Source organism: Pecten maximus, chromosome 1 (assembly GCF_902652985.1).
Source record: "Pecten maximus chromosome 1, xPecMax1.1, whole genome shotgun sequence".
In the NCBI taxonomy this organism is placed as follows: Eukaryota; Metazoa; Mollusca; class Bivalvia; order Pectinida; family Pectinidae; genus Pecten; species Pecten maximus.
Window position 1 is genome coordinate 19,683,345 of NC_047015.1, and position 22,500 is coordinate 19,705,844.

A 22,500-nucleotide genomic window follows, 5' to 3' on the forward strand; every position below is an offset into this window, starting at 1 on the left:
TAAAGCTCTCAGTCAATGAAGCTTATGTGGAGGGACACCCTTTTGATAACTAGCAAAGTGGACGATTCTTGATACAAAATTGTGTGTGGAAATTGTCATATTTAAGTAGTGGATACGAAATCTATTTTATTGCTTATATATATATATTTGTACATAACATTCCACATTATAAAATTTGAAATATTTAAATCTATATTAAATAAAATGACTTCTCACACTCATGGACTTTTTGCACTGTTTCATGGTATGTCAAATCAGGACCTAACCCAAACTTAACACAGATTGACAATGTACATGAGAAACAAAGACCTATCGAAGTATTTAGATAAAATCGTACATGAAATTAATATGATCATTGAGATGTCTACTTCAAAACCTTCAATTCAGCATCAATAAACGTAGCTCAAGACCACTACAGTTTAATAAGACCCTCAAATATAATAAGATGTTTTGTGATTTTGAACAATGAACCCAATGAACCTTTATTAATGACTGGTTCTTCGTGTCGCTGTTCTCTTGGTACATCAACTGAATTCTACTTAAGTAGGGGGAGTGGGTAAAGCAAACAAAAAGCCTATCACTACCAGATATTAAAAACTACTTAAACGTAATAGACGTCTAGGCCTAAACGTTTAACAACATCGACACTCTCTCCTCGGTATGCAACGATATTTACAGAAATGATGCTCTTACATTTTCTTTTTTCTTTTAAAATTTGTATGCAGACTTCGGTGCCAATATAGGTATTTCATTTATCGAAGCAGCTTTTTGATACGATAATTCCGTATATATATATAAAGAATTGCAAATTAAAAACGGTGCAAGCGTGGGCCAGTTTTAAACCGTGACAAAATAATCTTAATCATACTGTAAAATGACAAGTGCAAACTAAATCTGAATCGTTACTGGCTTGTTCATTACATTCTGCATGCGAAGAATAATTAAATGATGTTAGAAAATGTTATGTTTAAATTAAAGATTTTGTGTAATAAATTGTATGATGTGTTTGTCCCTGTGTGGCTACTCTTAAGACAAAGGTTCATAATACACCTAAATATGGAACACGTACAAATGAATGATCTTTATTCCCTCCATATTTAGAGATTCATTATCATCAAAATATATAACATGGCTAATGTATATACATGTATGTAATAATGTTATAGACAACCCCGGGGTGTCCTGTAGTGAGTCGTGTTTGTTTAGATACTAGATATGTTCATATCTCAACATTTGCCTTCATTTTGATCTTGACTGGATCAATATTTTTTGCAATGTTTAACATAATCTGATGCTAATCTTTTGATTGTTACAGCATTCAGTCAACCCAATATGAATACCAATATTTCCTCATAGTTTTGATTAAAAACTTCAGGACCTGGAAGAATAACAACATGAGTTTCGTTCATCTAGTAATTTACTACAGCTCATCATCGAATGTTTAATGATATTGGCAGCAGTAATTCCACACAGACGAAAAACACTTGATTTTATTGCCATTCATCCAAGTTTAAGAACAGAAGAAAGTTGTTTTCTAGTATATGAATGGTTTGATATCAATGCAATCACTCTATGTACAGCAAATGTTGTTATGACCTCATACATGTTGAAAAAATAAATTTCATTCCTTATATTGACATTATGATTATTTTCTATTTTATCTGTTAAAGTCCCTAATGATTAAACATAGCATTTTTTCGTGTTTTTATTCGGGAGTAACATCGGCGAGAGAACAGCCATTTTCGCGTGAAGCGTCAGACAGTTCTTGGCACGGTCTTAGCAAACGTCATAACAACAACACAACAACACTTATTGTCTAAGTTGTTTGGGTTGATTTACATGATTCTAACATTAAGGAGACCGTAACAACATTAAATGTATGTAATTATAACACGGATTGTGTTTATTTAAAAGAATACGAGGATAAACGAAAATCCGACGGCGGAGAGTACTGTGATGATGCGAATGTTGTTATGAAAAATAAATACAATTTTCACCAATGCTTTCAAGCATACTGAATGTAAATATTATATGATAACAATAATTATACAATTATTACAATAATATAATCAAATAAAACAATACTAAAATCAACAAATATAATGACATGACAAAATATAATACTACAATAATACCATGGAATAACGGAATGATGAAATCAAATAATACAATTATGAAATGAAATCATTTACCGATGCAAACATGAAAGACTTATAGCTTGAATGGAAACGAAATTACTTCTATTATGATAAAATAGAACAATATATTGATGATAGCAAATCACATGATTAAGATATTTGTATTTTTCATATTATATGCGACACCTATAGCGCACGTACGGCGTTCCATACTTACTTCAGCAAGTAAACGTGACTGATCAGACTCAACACCACAGCGGGACATTATAAATTGCGAGGACAATCACTATTGAACTTCCATGTAACAGACATTTATAACACTGCGTCTGACACATCGGGGCAGAATATTGCTTTCAGGCATACACGTTGATGACATATCATTTATATATACTATAACCGCCATCGAGTTTGACGCCAACATTCGTATTAGGCCATGTTGATATTGTACCTAAAAGATACATATCAGATTAGAACAGTCCACGTACTTTAAAACAACTTACGTTTGATATTTATAGTACAAATGGAGGGCAACTGGAAAAACAAATTCAGTATAAGCTGATTGACTTGCAGTTGATAATGATGCTGATTAAGAATGTCAAATAATCATAACTTAAAGCTGACAGTACAAAGTCTCCAAATAAATGCTGGAAAATGCATAACGAATTAATCCCAAATACTCTATCCATCTTCTCACGTGTTTTTCGTGGGTGCAGCCATTTTCATAACAAGTAAACAATCCGAGGAGTTCCGAATTTTACTCGCATCTACACTAGCACTCCTCGGATGTATTCCTATTGTCTACACTAAACTAGGGCTGTTGTTGTGCACTAGTGCGGATTTATCACGCTTTAATTGCGTTATGACACGTGCACGAATAATACGAAGACACGGAAAATATTTCGATGCAAACTATGGATATAATTCTGTAACAGTTGTAAAGTTGTTCTTGCTGCATATCCCACTGGAAAGACTCCGGTAGGAATTTACGCATATTTACTCTGTTTATAATTTCATTATGTGCATGTTTTGTTGAGGCCCAACTATTTTGTATTGTCAATACTTTCTTTTTTTTTCTTTTATTGTAAAAAAAAAAAATATATGTATATATAAAGTTACCTCTTCAAATTCCATATTCAAGTTCCGCAATTGCGTACAATGTGAACAAAAACTCATTGGCGAGTGTATTGAGAACGTATACTATGTATAATGGAGAGATGTGTCGCTATGCGCATGTATCGATAGACTGATACTTGTCTTGATTGATGGGGCTTAACGTCCTTGTTCCGGTTATAACCGAGCCTAGGACACACTGATACTTGTCTCAATGAACGCACGCGCTTTTATAGCGGCTCGTATCCACGCATAACAAAAAAGAAAAATGTCTGCCCGTCCTTAGATACGACACTACCATAATTGGGGGATGTCTCGGAAACGATTTTTGGAAATCTGTACATGTATTTTTATTTTTTTTTTAATCTCAATTGGATGCTTTTTAACTTGCACTGTCAGCTTTAATGTTTACTGATACGAGATTTAACGACGTATATATACATGTCATTTCATTATTGTCCGGGATAAGACAGTAAAGGATGGGTGCTAATTTGGGCCATTCTGTGGCGCCCCATTGATATGATAGCATATGATATGGTATTCAAAACATGAACTATTTTGTGGGCTCGGTCAAAGAAGCAGAAATAGATAAATTTTTGCAAAAACAAGATTTCATCTGAACATGAAAATATCAACAAATGTACATGCCATCTGTTTCCAAGAGTTTCTAAAAGAAACTGTCAATAGCACCTTGACATGGAATCGTATCAATTGAGCGACCGGGATCACAGGCGTTTGTGATAAAAATGATATTTCATATCTTCAATTTATTTTTGTGTATCATCATTCATTACTGATTATTTTTCGGTATAATAAACAATTTATGGCCCTGAATGCAGGGTTTATTTACGTAAGCTTATCGAACAAGCACAAAAGTCCACATTCTCAATTTTTAGAAAAATACGAAATCGGCAATTCCTGTTGATTTGCAACTAAACCTTTTCGATTCGTTAGTTGAAACGATTCTGTTATATGAAGCAGAAATCTGGGGATACGGAGATCTCAAGTCTCTAGAAATAATACATTTGAAGTTTTGTAAAAGGATATTAAATGTTAGATCTTATACTTGAAACTATATGATTTATGGAGTCGGGACGATACCCATTAGAACTGATAATCAAGATGATATGTTAAATGTTTGGAATCAACTTTTGACAAATGAAAATAAATTAGGCAATATATTATACATGTAAAGGGTAATGTCGATTTTGAATCGCAGCGGTCAAATGAGATTCAAATGGTTAGATCATGTGAAACAGATTTTCATGATACTGGATATACATATATATTTGACATTGAACAACACATGAAAGCAAGCTTTTATTAGTATGAAGTCAATCAACGTTTACGTGACGCATTTATACAAAAATGGTTTTCAGATCTAGAAACTTATTCAAAAGGTCAGTTTTATTCACAACTAAAAAAAAGAATTTACATTTGAAAGTTAAGTTGTCAGATTAAAATAGAATCACTATCACAAAATTGCGTACTTCAAATATCGAATTCCTCATTGAAACTGGACGATGGCATGGTATTCCAAGAGAAAATAGGATGTGTAATTTATGTTTTAGTAGTATCGGGGACGAATTTCACTATCTGTTTAAATGTCAAAATAAAGAAATCACTTGTATTATTATTGTAAAAGCATGTAGCTGACTACTTTCTTAAAAATCCAACTGCAATCCCCGCTGAAAAATTGCAATATCCAAATTATGAACAATCTAGCACTGTTTCTAAGAAAGGTGATGCTTTTGATTTGAATGTATATCTATATTTACATGTGTAGTTTATGCACTGTATGTATCCATCTTGTCATGCTTATTTCTATTGTTTGTCACAAATGTCCTCATGTTTCACGTCTTCATGTGTCTGAGTGTATCAACAAAAATCTTGACAAATCTTGAAATCTTGTTTACCCTCAGCTCTCATATTTCCCACGGGTAAGCCCTCGGGAAATATGATACCTTCGGGTAAACAAAACTTCATATTACTCTGCATCCAGGGCCATACATGCATAATTATTGTCGCTCTTCCCGTAGCACTGTCCTTAATGACCTAGATGTTGATAGGGCAATTAACAGACATACTAACTGACATTTTTCCATTCGAAAAACAATCATAGAAAGACAATGTAGAATTTGTCGGAGACGTAAACCATGTTTGGGAGTTAAAACAGGCGATTGGCCTTTTGATTTCTTATTTAAAACAACCAGCAATCGTTGGTAAGTGTTGCATTAGAAATCACCTGTATTAGAAATAACATATATTAGACCTAAAATCATTACATAAAACAAAGAAAGGAATGATAACAGTATGTTAATGATACTTACTAAGGTCAAACATACACTAATGCTTAGTTCTCTGTGGATAGCATATCCCATATCTCCACTTATCACTCTGAATCGATATTTCTGTCCTTTTCAGTGATAAGATAGCTCTACACGATAATTAAGACGTCACGCAGGGACAGTTTTTAAAAGTTGCCATCGACTCATTTTAATGATGCATTAATGATTGTCATACAGGTAGCATGATGTTAGATTTGCATTAAGGTTAAACAATATGTGTTAATTGTTGTTACTTAATTCATGAAGCCTCATGATATGATTAGGCATAGTTTATACAATGAACTCATTCGATATCATAAATACTAAAACATATTTGAGTTATAGAATTAAAGTCCGTTTTGTTATAATATAGGTTAGTGTATGTAGGGACTATTCCCTTTAAAACAAGTGCAATCAATGATTGCGAAGTTCACCGGAAGCAGCAATCACACTTTGTAAACACTATACACTCATTTTTTATATGTATGTATTAGTATGTCATTTTAAAATTGTATGTCACATAATATCACTCCTAGATCTCTAATGGATGTATAAACCAAATAAGAAGGGTGTGGACTTACAAGCTTTCCAAAAACTTTCCCCAAATCTTTAAGTCGGTTTTGGTGCAAAAAAGTTCAGCCCACAAAATGGTAAAATATGAAAAAATAACCCTTTTCTGCATGACTTTGCCATAACATCACTCCTGGACCTCTAATGAAAGTTTAAACAAAATCAGAAGATTGCGAGGTGTATACATTTAGACTTAAAAGCATTCCAAACACATACCCCAGACATTTTGATGTGGGACGCCGACGGCGGGGGTACAGCTTTGTTTACGGTTACTCGTAACCAGTGAGCTGAGAATAAACCATTTTAAAAGCTAAATGTATAACTAACATTTGAGTTAAAATACAGTTCCTACCAGGGACATAGCTTTTGATGTCAAATAATAAATGAACAAATTAATTATGTATATTTCGATTTTCAAATAATGCTCACAATATTTTAGTTGTTGTCATAATAATGGTTAACTAGTTAACACATGCGGTGGTTATTACTTTTGGATATATTGTCATTACTTTTTTGGTTTTAGGTAAAGAAATGCTTATAACCACCACAATTTATTTTCTATTGTCTCGATCATCCTCAGCCACTTCAAAATAAACAAGATAAATAAATAAAAGAACAAAATATTTATTTTGAACCTCTTTATAATTTTCATGGTGACATTTTTGTAAGGACATGAATCTTTTTTCGTGAAAAATAAAAAATAAAATGGACAAAAAGTTAACCCATTTCATCAAGTGCTCTAGAAAACAGTGTCGTAAACAAATGGAAAACCCATTTAATTTGTGTACAAACACTAATATAAACTAATAATATCGCCTCCTCTTTGACTCAATATATACAATTTAGTATGATAAGGAGACCAGCCATGTTATGTCTATAAACTAATGTATCATTTATTCAAGCCAAATAGAAATACAAACCTTCTTATTTTTATATCAATGTCATACCTAATTTTCGCAGCATATAAAGTAAACTATTCTTCACTATTGTAATGAGCCTGTAATAGGCCCGATATGTCACTATATCACCGCTGAAGGACTTTTCTACACCTCTCTTTCTTTGTTAGGAGTTAATTTTAAACAAATCACGATAGCATACCTGTATATAGATATCATACACAATACTGTTGCTATATATACCTATATCATAAATATTACTGGAGTGGACCTGACCTAGTCTGATCATGGATAGCCAGGTAGCTCAAATAATCAGAACGCAGTCCGTGTCCTGGTCTAACTATTGACGATATTAGGTCTCGGGTAAGAATTCCGGTGGTCTGATGATCGTATGAGGTCCCGGGTCCAATTCCCGGGCCGATCATCGTATGAGGTCCCGGGTTCGAGTCCCGGTCACATCATTGTATTATGTCGAGGATCCGAGTCCCAGTCTGATCATTTTATTAAGTCCCTGGTTCATATCATGTCATTGTATCCTTTAATATTTAGCGTTAAAGTAACAAAATTATTACAATGAAGCACACGAGATTTGTCAATGGTCCTGACCGGCCGCCATACTGATACAAAGTACGTGTGGAGTGACGTGAGGATTTTTGAAACTTTTAACACGAGCGACATACAATACCATTATAACCAGGGAAGCACGTATTATACACTACATAGACATATGTGTGTACGCATATGTTGATATTTTACATACTAGCCAGTTCGTTATCATGGGTAAACGCTAAAACCAGTCACGTGAAGGGAAGATGTCGGTATCCCACTACAACTCCAGGAGGTCAGCCGTCGTGTGTCAAAATGGCTGTGTGGCCAGTAGTCAGCCTCTGGCCAGTCAGGCGGGGATAGGTAAGTTTGGGGACTGGATTGTGACGTGGCGACGTAATCAAATCGAAAGTAGTGCAGCACACATGTGAACAACACATGCATATATATATCCTGTGCAGGTATGTCAGGTGTACGGTAACCACATATTGAAGTGTCACCCCTACCTTTAAATAAGTGATTATCCTGTTGTTATCTTATTGTACCGTCCAGTAGAGGTTAGATTTACAATAAACCATCTGTAGAGACCGGCGTGCAATTCTCTCCCACATTCTACACATCTATTCGGCTCTCTGTACCGTGTCGCCATACAAGGTTTACACCGTACAGTATAACTTCATAACGCCTTGATAAGTAAGAGTACGTATGTGTGAGGTTATAGGGGTTTACATCAACAGTGCACATGATAAACTGCTGCTTCCAGATGAGGATGTGTATGCATGTGTGTGTGTTTTTTTTAATTGATGAGCATTGGCCTCTTGTAGTTTTTTTAATGTTTAGATCTAACCGCATAATGTAAGATATCATGCTTTACCATAAATAACTGCACATGCAAGACGTACATTGTACTTGAAAACGCATGTGTTTTCTTAGGGGATCAAAAAGCTAATTGGGGAACTGACTCACAAACAAATTAATCAAATCCAATATGGCAACTCGAATTAGATGTCGAGGCGATATTGAAACGACAAAGACATGCATGTTTTTTGTTCGTTGTGATTCGCGAATTGTATATGTGATAACGCAGATTGAATTACCTCCCATTGATCGGATGATGATTATTTACGGCTGCATGGTGTTCCAATCATTGATGGGGCTACAGGCGTACAACAGACATGAAGTGTTATTAATATCATTATCTTTATTGCTTCTAAAGAAGAAAAGTATATAGGAATATAGAACATATATACTTATATAATAGATTCATCCTGGCCTAAATGGAGCGCTGATGTTAAAACAAACATCTACGACACATTTCGTTTTTCCCCATCAAAACAGATGCTTGCGGCTCCTTATATATATTATAGATATTATTTCTAACAGCAAGAGTAGTTAATTGTGCATAACCAGTTTTGTATAGCAATTTTGTTGATAGTTCACAGACATCCCGCTTAGACCGAACGCCATTAGGTCATAATTCTTAGTCCCCCCCCCCCCCCCCCCCCCCCCCCCCTAAAAAAAAACAGGAAAAAAACCAAAACAAATCAAAACCAAAAACGCCAACTTTTTCGTACTATATTCTCATGTGTTATCCATATTTCAGACTTCCTTTGTTCTATATTCTGTGTGTTATCAAGATTTCAGACATGTTCGCGTCATATTTTCTGTCTGTCAGACTTCTCGATATTGATAATAAAAACAACTTCTTTTGCAATTTTAATAGTTCGCCCAACTTTGCGAATTCGATAAATGTTGTTTTATGAATTTTAACTATTCCTGTCTCAGCCAGATGTCCCGATAAGCGCGATTGTTAAAAGTGCACTACTATCTTCTGTGATCATCTTGGCCCGCCATTTTGTTCTGACCGTAAGACTTATCGATATCCGTTGGTTGATGGGTGACAAACATGTAACTTTCCGGTGTAAGTCAGTATAGTATGAAACACATGTCTGATAGTTTCTTAAGTTGAAGTTAGCCTACATCAAAACTCACGAGGAGGTGTACGAGCTTTGTGTGAAGGTACACGCGGTGAACGGAGACACAGGTGTATCCGAAATGTGCCCCCCCCCCCCCCCCCCCCAACCCCGCCAACCCCCAACCCCCAACCCCTGGATCCGCTAGTGTTAAGGGTTTACATTATGTACATTGTTGGAGTTTTTATTCATTAAGTATATAACAGACTATTCCAGTTCTATGGTGGCTTCCATTAGAGGAAGGTAAGGGGCGGATAAGGGGTCACAGTCAATGTGATCAAGCAAACAAACCTCTGGTGTTATAATTAACAAACTGTTAACACAACGATATTCAAATATGATTAATTTTCCATCGAGGTATGTAAATGGTAAGTGTTCTAGCCTGTTTACTTAGGTTAAGTGTAGAAGATGGTGACGGTGTGTCGAAACTGCATTTGATAAATATTGTCAAACAAACACCGTTTCACCCGACAGATATTCTCAAAGCAGGCGGAAATGCTGCTGACGCAGCAGTTGCCATGGCAGCAGCCTTGAATGTCACCGAGCCATGCTCTACGGGTATTGGTGGCGATGCATTCTGTCTCTTCTACGACGCCAAAACCAAAAAGGTTAATGCTGTCAATGGCAGGTATGTATCTTAATATGCCAGCTTCTTCAATTAAATATATTATTACATGGCCGTCCTCATGCCTTAGAGGTATCGTCTCAATTATTACAAATGATAAAATGAAATACTCGTCATGAGTGTGAACGCCTTTAAATTCTCACAGTTGTGAAATTCATTGCAGAAAATTGCCCGCGTACATAGCTACAATTGTTGTCGTTTTTATTCGGACCAATTTATTGAAAAATATCGCGTGCAGGATCGACAGTTTTTATTTTCGAAACAGTATTATCCTCGACAATGTAAATTATATGGTTCCAAAATGTTTTGATATGATTGTGAAAAACTGTCATGATAGGAACATCATGTTCAAACAGAAGTCTATTATTGTAATATCTAACATTGATTTCTGGTACACTTACAACTACAGTGGCCGAGCTCCCGCCGAGTTGACCCTTGATCTTCTACACAAACAGGGCTACAACTCTACTCACCCCTTCCCCGTGCAGCATGGTCACGCCGTGACGGTTCCTGGTGCTGCAGCCACATGGGTTGACACGGTCGATCGATTCGGAAGTGGAAAGGTAAGAAAACAATTTCTCCTGACTCTCTTCTCCAAATCTCGAGAGTTGTGGAGCTTTTATCGATTCATTTATGTCTTTCTTTTTTTTCAAGATTTTATATAGAAACATGTAAGACATTAAAGGTTAAACAAGAGTTGGTTTTTGGTATTGTAACCTTACATTTATAGGAAATGATAAAAGAACACCCGGATCAAAACTTTATGTATGAAAAACCAGACAGTTTTGAGACATTTTTCTACAAACTGTTAATTAAAGTAGCATCATTGCTGTATATCTACTCTCAATCCTTTGTCTTAGTTAAGTCTAGCACAGATACTACAGCCCGCCGTGAACCTAGCAGAGGGTGGCTACCCTGTCCAGCAGATAACGGCATTCCTGTGGAACAAAGGTAAATCGACACACTCCGTTTCGATGATAGTGAAGAGAAGTCCAGACATTTCTTCAAATTCCCCTTCTACACAATAAGTTGTGGCTTCGATAAAATGGCATTTTAACCAATGATTAAATTGAATAGGGCGTAACCCTTCAAAGGAAGATTCGTGTTAATGAGGAAAGCTATGAGAAATATATTGACCGAATAAAACTAAAACTAATGAAGTCCTATTACCCTAGTTTTGTAAACGTTTACCTGCCAACCCAAGTTTTACAAACGTTTACCTGCTATTCCTAGTTTTACAAACGGTTACCTATCAACCCAAGTTTTACAAACATTTACCTGCTATTCCTAGTTTTACAAACGGTTACCTATCAACCCAAGTTTTACAAACATTTACCTGCTATTCCTAGTTTTACAAACGGTTACCTATCAACCCAAGTTTTACAAACATTTACCTGCCAACCCAAGTTTTACAAATGTTTACCTGCCAACCCAAGTTTTACAAACGTTTACCTGTCAACCCTGGTGCTACAAACGTTTACCTGCCAACCCAAGTTTTACAAAGGCTTACCTGTCAACCCTGGTGCTACAAACGTTTACCTGTCAACCCTTGTGCTACAAACGTTTACCTGTCAACCCTGGTGCTACAAACGTTTACCTGTCAACCCTGGTTCTACAAACGTTTACCTGCCAACCCAAGTTTTACAAAGGCTTACCTGTCAACCCTGGTTCTACAAACGTTTACCTGTCAACCCTGGTTCTACAAACATTTTCCTGCCAACCCAAGTTTTACAAACGTTTACCCATCAACCCTGGTTCTACAAACGTTTACCTGCTATCCCTAGTTTTACAAACGTTTACCTACTATCCCTAGTTTTACAAACGTTTACCTGCTATTCCAAGTTTTACAAATGTTTACATGCTAACCCAAGTTTTACAAGCGTTTTGTCCTCGGATAATGGAGTTACTCGACGGACTGTGTCGGTATATTGACCCAAAGATAAAGTGGCTTATTCATTGACGTCACCAATAGATTACTCCATGGGCACGGCACTGTTTCCAGGGGCTACCAAAGATACAGTGCATCGTCCTCGGATAATGTCCCAAGCCCAGGCTTCTTCAGAGAGTGCATTGTTCTCAGGTAGTCCCCTATTCCCTGGGATACCCAAGCAACACCCATTTTCTTTGACAATGCTCCAGTAGCCTGGCTACTCTAGAGACAGTCATTTCCTTTGACAATACCCCATTACCCGGGCTACTCTAGGTAAAGTGCTTTGTGTCCAGATAATCCCCCATTCCCAAGACTACCCTAGAGACAGTGATTGTCTAAAGGTAATCCTCCATTCCCCAGGCTACCCTAGAGACGATGCTTTTCCCACAGCTAATCCCCCATTCCCAAGACTAACCTAGATACAGTGTTTTGTCACCAGATAATCCTACATTCCTAAGGCTACCCTAGTGCCCTAGATACAGTGTTTTATCCCCAGATAATCCCCTATTCCCTGGGCTTACCTCGAGACAGTGCTTTGTTCCCAGGTAATCCTCCATTCCCCGGGTAACCATAGAGAAAGTACTTTGTCCTCTAATAATGGGACTATTTCGTTCACCGTACCAGTAAATTACAAATCATAACGTAGATATACGATAGCTCGACATCGTACGTGTTTTGTATCATTGTGACAAAGATCCGGTGATTCCTTCAAGAAGCTATCACCGAGAGAATGTCAAGCTACCTTGTCATAGTAACAATTATATAATGAAAGTTTAGGGAGGTGTAATTGAGAACATGTCGAACAAGGTCATGTCACTCTGGTGTAGATATGTGCTAGTACAATAAATCCTCTGCTATTTGATACCCGGATGTTTTTTTTTTAAATACCTATAGGATGTTTCCTTTCGTTCTGCTATTCCTCGTATAAATTCCAATGTCAAATGTAATGTAGATCATTGTATTTGTCATTTCAAAACAATGAGTCTACCTTTATCTATGATACTACCACATCACGATATTTGTCGACTAAACATCTGAGCATTGAAAATATTCATATTACCACAGCGAAAACCTGTCTATCCGAAAAATATATCATTGTAAACTATCAGCATATTATTTAAACTCAACATTAGAACTTTGGAAAGTTGCCGTTGGTACCACGTACTTGTTTTTTACATTTCGATATTCTATTGTAGGCGTCGATTCCTTACTGACTCCTAAAAACCAGCATGGCTGTGATTTACTTGTTGATGGTAAGGCTCCTGTGAACGGCCAGGTTATTCGACTCCCTCACCTTGCTCAGACATTCAGGGTAAGATTACACTAATACAACATATTGTGAACATCACCAGTACTTCTGCAACATTTCCTTGGATTTCTAAATCAATAAAAGCCAACACTAATAATGTGATTAACCTCATTATCTTAACGATAAAAAAAGGAAATGTATATCATAATGGTCTATAGTTCAGAAGCATTTTAGAGGTTTGAATGACGTCATCAGTAACTCTAATTCTGTAATTCTCATTGAAACATTTTCAATTATAAAAACTCTTTTCGTTCCTTCGATACGCTTTCTCAGGAACTAGGTACTCTAGGTAAGAAAGGCTTCTATGAAGGGAGGATAGCAAAAGCCATCGTCGACGTTGTTGGGAAGTTTGGAGGCGTTATGACTATGGACGATTTACAGAGTCACGTGACGACATATGAGGATCCAATTAACACCGATTATCGTGGTTATCGTCTATGGGAAATCCCCCCGAACGGACACGGAATGGCTGCCCTGATAGCGCTCAACGTCCTGGAGGATTACAATCTCAAGAGTAATATCTCCTTTCACTTCACTAATGTGGCCATGTCACCAACTCCTTTTTCACAAGTGTCAGGGGCACTGTCACATGTTTTGAAATCAATTATTGAAATAAATTTATCAAATTTATTAAACTGATTTGGCTTTTGCATCCCAGTCTCGACCTATTTTAAGTTCCCTCCGTCGCCTCCTGATCTGCCAGCTGTCGGAGCCCTTCGGCATCACAGACGAGTTTTAGAATGACGAGACAGTCGTTTAATGCAATTTGTAATTAATCTTATTTGGTTATACCGTATCTTACTCTAAGTTTGCATTGAAAGGTAATAATATCTTGTTTGTCTCTTGTAGAATCTTCCAATTAAATTTTGCTCTTCCTTCCAACCTTTTATTTACCAATACTCTAATAATGACTATACCAACCTTTCTTTTTCAGACCTTGGTCCTAACTCTGCAGAATATCTTCATCTTGTTATTGAAGCGTTGAAACTCGGATTTGCAGATACCACTTGGTACTGTGCTGATCCGTCTAAAGTAGACGTACCACTCTCTACCTTACTGTCGAAAGACTACGCAGCAAACAGAAGACAGCTCATACATACCAACAGGTACTATCGACATGAACACGAGTTTGAAAATGTTCACGTATGAGTCATTCGCATAGTAGTCTATTTTTGTTGTCAACGTAACGTTAACCCTTGAGGATCACACAGAAACAGAATTTGTTAGATACATGTAATAAGGCTGTCCCAGGAATGGTGCTTTTTATCTATGTATTTGATTTTCATTGCATTTTTGCAAAGTGAAATATAACAAAAGTATCAAACTAATAAAACTTATTACTGATTCATAGAATTTTTTGATCATATTAATTTTTCGATGTTTTCAATTTAGTTTTTTAGTTGATGAAATGCAATAAAAAGAAAACAACTGAATTGTATCGTATGACAGAATATTTCGATATATTTTTCACTCGTTCCTTGCACTCGTGAAAATATCGATATTCTGTCATACTCGTGAAATGTATGTTATATTAAACGGGGAACCATTCAATATCCTCTATATATATTATTATTAAAGTGTCGCGTGTAAAAGGCACAAATATGAAAAGATTCAAAACCTGTATGCTCATACTTAAAAATCAGTAGAATATTGACATTATTGGGATGATAAACTTTTAACTGGCAAAACGTATAAGACGTGTAAGATTTTGGCCTAGGATTTGAGATAAACGAAAGTGGTACTGTAGTAGTTATGTCTAACAGTAAGGACTCGTAATCTTCTTGGAGGATATAATTGTTTTGCTCTCATTGTTATATATATATATATATTTGACAGGTAAAATGCAATTAAAACTAATATACAATATATTATACAATAATTGAAATATCACCTTTCGAAGGTTACAATTACTTCAATAACCGATAAAAAGTCAATAACTGTTATGTTACTTGAAACTTTACCCTATAATACCATAATTTTGTTTGTTTTCATTTTTTGCTATAACAATTCCGAGATTAACACAAGAATTAATCAAAATTAACAATATTCAAATTCATTATAAAATTAACAACTAATTAAACAATGACAAACAAAAAAGTAGTAAAGAGTTATCGTCATTAAATTAAAGCTTTCAATTTACCGTTACAGAAATGACTACTGTAATAGTATATGTAACAGTTATCACAGTCTTCAGCTTCACTCAAAAGGCTACTGTATTTACCAGTTCCATCTGCATACTCAACGTCATGACATAATGTTTGCCAAATTATCCTTAAATATTTTCACCGTGTATATTTTCCGGTTTTGGTGTTTTTTCTTTGCATGTTTATTACAATATCTTATAGATTGGTACCCGAAATACGGTCAAACGTTTTTTTTCAAGCCCGACAGTGGTTTCGTCTGCCATTTCGATTACAATGGTTAAAGCCCGATGATCAACAATGCATCGATGTGATTGGTAAAAATAACTGAAGTCTCCATGTTACTATTTCTTGTCCAGGTTATCAATTTTCGTTGTTAGCCTCTCGTGCGAAAATTCGCCAGTTTTAAGTTAACATTACATTTCGTTGAAACCTATCGGAGAGGTATCGGCCAATCAAAAAATAGAATACGTTTCAGTCAACAATGTAAATTAATCTAAGGTCTACACATTCATGTACTCTAGAATGTTTCATATTTCACCTGTGCCTTGTCGAAGTAAAATTGCTTTGTTAATAGTCACGTAATTGAATGAGCATGTCCGCAATCCATATTTTGTTTGATCAATACGTTTGGGGATTGCTTTCTTCAGTACTATGAAGAATGTGAAGAAAGGAGACGTAAACATCGGCCCCGACACTGTCTACTTTACTACAGCAGACTCAGAAGGCAACGCTTGCTCCTTTATCAACAGCAATTTCATGGGGTTCGGGTCGGCCATTGTCCCTGAGGGGTGTGGTTTTACATTACAGGTAAATTGTATGTGAGAGCATTAAATGAGCAACAGTACACTCCTGCTCTTTGTCCTCTAGGAAATGGTGATTTGGTAGATATTGTTACACTCTTCCGTGGAATAGATTGCACACTCCTCAATGTCTACACATAACAAATCAATCACCGCATCAGTTGCATTGTCAATGCTATTTGTCGGTCTTGATATGCATATTGTGTTAACCGGTTCATGTCTCGTTATGTTTTGATATGCAACACTTTCAGGTTTATATTTAAACGCTGGTGGTTCATTGCGAAATTATCAGAATACTTCATATCAGTATCGACAATACCATTAATATCGTCAGCAATTGCGGTGTTTTGAAAATTTATGAATACTATCGCATCCCACGACTTGTTTAGGATACGTATACAATAAATTGTACTTATTTTGTCCACATTAAATCCAGTTTAGTTATTTGCATTTCACTGTGATCTGGTGTTGTAGAACAGAGGGAGTGGATTTTCCTTGGACCCTGCACATCCGAATGTAATCGCCCCCAATAAACGGCCATATCACACCATCATTCCCGCCATGGTGACTGACTCAAAAACAGGTAGGATACATATTGAAGCACGTATGTTTTTTTTTGTCCTTGGCAAGAAAAGATTTTGTCATATTGTTTTTGTTTGAAGAATTAGATATATCACTTTAGGAACTTTCCCCATATAGAAACAAGCTAATATAAGTAGTTATCTGGTTTTATTTTATAAGAGCGCTTTATTACATGCTATGTTATTAGCTCTTCCGTATCAAACGATCATTAATAAGAAAGAACGAGTATTTGTATTTGATGTATCAAAGACTTGATAATGATGTACTCCTCTTTGTTTAAATGAGAGTCTGTAATGATATCCCATTATAGGTGAATTGGTAATGAGCTACGGCGTTATGGGGGGTTACATGCAGCCGCAAGGTCACGTGCAGGTGCTGCTTAATATGTTGGAGTTTGGAATGAACCCACAGCAGGCTTTAGACCAGCCAAGAATTTGTATCGGAGGAGGATACGGGTAATGTTAAGACATTTATGTACATATTCAGGTAATTGGATCTTACCAATATTCATTTAACACGTTCATGCTAATTATCATACATATATCTCATAGTTTTAATAACGTACCTGTGAGTGCTAGTATGAATCGATTTCGTTTTGATTGAGGAAAGTACATTTATATCATACTTGACATTGCGAAAAAGGTATTTGTTTTCATTACAAAACTTCTGATTTTGAGGAACTGCAATGTGACATTTGTTCATTCATAACGATGTATGAAGCGTTGAAGTAAATATGTCAAAATCCCCTAGTAACGTTAATGAAATTTCCCTAACGAAGTAGAAAAGTCAAGCCACTGTGTGAGGTATCTTATGTTTTACTTCTGCAGGTACGACGAGAGTTATGTGTCGGTGGAGGATGGCATTTCTGCTGAGACTGTGCAGGGTTTGGCTGACAAAGGTCATAAAGTGCGCGGTCCGCTAGTCGCAACCGAGCGCTCTCTTTTCGGAAAAGGACAGGCCATCACTGTTGGAACTTTCTGGGATAAATCTTTTATTGCTCAACAAAAAGATGGACGTGTATACTGGTGTGGATCGGACCCAAGGGCCGATGGAATGGCAATAGGCTTTTGATATCAAATCCCTAGCGTATGCAATTACAAGTAGCATTTTCATATTGAACCATCAGCTGGCAAGTTAGCGAATTGTAACGGTTCAAAAATAATTGAATACAATGAAATAACAAAACAAGTGCAATTATACATAACTATATGCTCAGCATACCATATCGGAAAGGAATTCATGATATATGATGGTGTTACCAGTGCAATATAGGACACGGTGTTAACAGTACAATATAGGACGTAGTGTAACCAGTACAATATAGGATATGGTGTTTGCGGTACAATATAGGACATGATGTTACCAGTACAATATAGGACATGGTGTTACCAGTACAATATAGGACGTGGTTACAATATAGGACGTGGATGTTACCAGTACAATATAGGACGTGGTTACAATATAGGACATGGTGTTACCAGTACAATATAGGACGTGGTTACAATATAGGACGTGGATGTTACCAGTACAATATAGAACCTGTCTTTTGCTCGCCTGTTGAGTTATTGAAGCAGAAAATGCATTTTTATCATATGTAAATGAAATACCCACAAGAACTGTGTGCCAGATGAACAATCAATCACTTATAAATGACTTGTATTGAAGTAATAAATGACTTTGATGTATGTCTCTATGTGAACATTTTCATTCATTAGCGGTACCATTGTACATCTGCATTAGGATCTGTCCTCCTATCATGTTTGCTAGATGTATCCATTGTTATGGCAGCTCCAGGATATCCTGGCATACATTTGTATATGTATGAGTGAGCTTAATATTCCTTAGTGATGGTGGTGGGCTACTCAAATCGCCCTACGTCCATAATCCGTCCTCCCGGCAGTAAACCGTACTTTTATCACCCTCCAAGAATATTTTCCGAACTTCGCAAGTAGGTTCCATTGATCCCTAGTATTCAATTTTGACTTTGAAACCAAAATGACCAACAGGCAGCCATATTAGATTTTGAGGATTATTAAGTCGTTTTGCAAGTTCTTGAGAAGTTCTAGAATGATATTAATCAAACTTTTTATGTCGGTACCCCTTTGTTCCTAGCTGTGCCGATTATCTTTTGATTAGCGTGATTAGGAAATGAAAATGACCGACAGGCATTCATATTGTATTTTAAAGGTTAAAATGTGTTATCGGTATTCATTGTTCACTGAAATTTGTTTTTTAAATCGCTCTTAGATTTCAGATGTTGGTGCTACGTGTTATCAAACTATTAAAAGGAGAAGGAGACAGAAAGGTAGTAGAGAAGTAGAGAAAAAAAGTTTTACGTAGAACAAATGAATATCACTCACTAGTGGGCGCAAGGTTCTTCTGAGGTGTCTGATATTGACCAATTACATAATTTGACTTTTAAGAGTGTTTGTGATGTTTGAGTTAAGTTTATTGAATAGAAAAGAAAACATAACTGATTTCTTCGCCTCGCTCTTTAATTACTACAGGTTTGTTGGTTTTCCTTTTCTTGTTTTCGATTGAATACACTTAGTTTACGTTATAGGTTTTTCTATTCCTTTTTATCTTTAATCTACACTGGTAATTTAAGGTATTGGAATAAAACTACTAAATACTCTAAGATCTTTATACGACCAATTGAAGATTTAGAAATGAGCTTATAAACACCTGTTGGGACGCTTTATTCTCAGGAGATATCTCTTTGTTCCTTCTAACATGTGCAGATGACACTTTCCTCTATTTTCAAAATCTGCTTCCGATTTGCAGAATATGTTAGGCACCCTAAAACAATACATTAACGGATGGCAGCTTACCGTTAATACTGATAAAACAAAAATTACTGTATTCCTAAAAGTGGAAGATTACTCGCTTACGAGAGTTAAGATTATGTCCAGCATCACTGAGGAATTCTAAAAGGCGAATATAATACGTGGAGTTCTCTGAGCGCCAAAATATTTTTCAACAATTATGTGTTGTTTTAGTAACCTGAACCAGTTTAATTCAATTTTCATCATGGTACATGTACGCATAAGCAAATCCAACAATTCGATTGCTATATATTAAACGAATGGGCCGAGAAATGTATATATGAATTTTATGTTTTTGGCATCAAGTTCATGGTTATACTAATTAAAATTAAATATCATGATGATAGTATGCGATAACAAAACACTAGCCTTGTGCCAAACAACAAAACAAACACTACACTAACAGATTAATTTCTGGGAAAAAAAGAAAGAAAAAAGATTTACAATAATACAGAGTATGGCAGCGCTACATGGAAACAAATAATGAAAAAAATAAGGAATATGCAAAAATCAGAAACCAGTTGTATTTTGGTTGGTCTTACTATACTGTTAATTTTTTATATCCATTAGTACATGCAATTTATATATCACAGTGCTTGTTCTTATCTGATCTTCCTTGAATACGTAAAAAATCATTTTTTCATATGTAGATTTTGAAACTGTTTTTTCTTCATATTACGGTACCTACCATCACAAAAACCTAGAAATAGATTCTGTTGCAATTATGTCCCGAGAGATCTTTCGAGTAAATTTCACTTGATTACAAAGTTGAAATAACGGTTCATGTATCAAACATGCGACTTGAAATAGCTTTCTTATATATATTATTTTCGCTTTCATCGATAACTCACTTGCTTACATTTGATTTGCGAAACATCTGATGAATCTAGTCTGTGACGTCATAATGTTCGCTAATTGTGGGTTGTTAACTCAGTCCCGTCTTTTGAGAATAAACAAATACAATAACAGTTATCTTAACAGAGATAGTGTTGTGAAATCGTGTGGTGAACTTATAACAGGGGTGAATTATTGTTTCTGTATGACGATAACATCAGACACAACAGCTTGTGACAAGAATACTCTGCGGTCTCACCAATACTGAGACACATGGGTAATGTTAAGATACTAGGCCTTCCTGATGATAACTTCCCGGGATCCCCGGAACCGTACGTAAAATACAGTGCTGTTTCAAAACATCAGCTGTAAAAAGAGGGATACGTCAGCTTACTATTTAGATCACGCCTGTAAAGAATGTTTTCAAGTTTGTACTCCTAAAACTATCTCTGCATTACTAATAATATAACAGTTTTCCTGGACGTTCTAGTCAACGGTTAATGATACAAGGAATTATGTGCTTATATTGAAGGAAAAGTTAACAAATACTGAATGACCTGAAAACATCGCATAAATAATTCACTCACTATTCATCATCCGGGTATATTGGGCGGTGACGTAGGCTATGTGTGTAATATTTGTATTGTAGGTTCGAGATATTATTTACACACTTAACGTAAGGACAGTTTCAACTACTTGATCATACAGAAAGTGGAAATTTTTCTCACACTAGTTTTAAGCTATTAATACTATCCAACTGCCCTAGATGGTATATTTAAATAGAACATAAAACTTCTTTTCAGGACCTGAGACTTTTTCTACTTTTTACAAGAAATAGGATAACGTATCAACACGTTTGAGAGAATTTTGCTATTACCATGTACGTTGTCTTACGTATTATAAAGGTATTGTTGCACACTGTCATCTGTATAATGTTTTTAACTGGCCGCGTAAAGCTATAGGAGACTGTGGTGTCATGCTTTAGTCCCTGGTCTCATTGACAATAAATGGCTTCTTATCAACTTTTGTAAATGGATTAATGTTTACAGAAATTGTATATATCTATATTGGGTTAAATGTAATTGTAATTATCTGATAGTGTCACAATGGAATGTGCCCTGAACGGCAAATTTTCGTTTTTTGAACAAACTTTTCCTGGTGTAATTTTTCATCTAAGTTTGGCATAAAATTGCAAATGCCTTCCACTCTGAAAGTTTTACGCAACTAATTGTGATTTTTTTTTTTTTTTTTTGCAACCTCTTTCCTCCTGGAGTTCCTCCTGACAATTTCCAAAAGTATTACAAATACAGCATTTGTTTTTTTGTAGATTAACGGGATTAGGCGTTATCGTAACAGCCTTCACGGACACTCCTTTCATTGGTCCAACTTCCGTTAGGTGCCGTATCTATATTGACTCATTGTGTTGTTGTCAGGGTATCTATATTCATCATCGATTCAATAAGCCTATCCTAGAGTTGCAGTCATGTGTTCTGTTGGTGTTCTCTCTATTTCTATAAATGCGTATAGACAGTTATCCTTTATTATGTGATTTACATAGTTTAGTCACCAATCGTCCACGCCACGAGAACTTTATCTTGATGTGATCGCATATTGTCCTCAATATATTATGCTGGATGTACTCGAACATTCTAACGACTAGGAAGGTACTAGGACGAGCCATCAGTAAGTTCCAATTTAAGACCTTAGCTGATATTTATTTCAACAGAAATAATTGTATGCCACGGATCCTTCTGGTTGAACTTTCTGTCGAGTATTGAAGCTATATGTAGATATGAACAGAAAAGACTTGGTATTGTCTTCATTATAACACAATAAGGTAATCTAAGGACGCTATCAATGAATGACGGGGCCGCTAACGGATGTTTCCGAT

General features: G+C 35.8%; 1 protein-coding gene across 1 annotated transcript; it reads left to right on the forward strand.

Moving 5' to 3' along the window:
• Positions 1–7,818: 7,818 nt before the first annotated feature.
• On the forward strand, positions 7,819–18,639 carry LOC117327172 (glutathione hydrolase-like YwrD proenzyme). The gene is made up of 11 exons (XM_033884027.1): positions 7,819–7,950; positions 10,035–10,188; positions 10,595–10,748; positions 11,046–11,136; positions 13,312–13,427; positions 13,698–13,938; positions 14,359–14,530; positions 16,216–16,375; positions 16,843–16,951; positions 17,261–17,405; positions 17,778–18,639. Exons 1-11 carry the CDS (start codon positions 7,854–7,856, stop codon positions 18,019–18,021), a joined length of 1,683 nt encoding a protein of 560 aa, XP_033739918.1. The 5' UTR covers positions 7,819–7,853; the 3' UTR covers positions 18,022–18,639.
• The last annotated feature ends 3,861 nt before the right edge of the window (positions 18,640–22,500 follow it).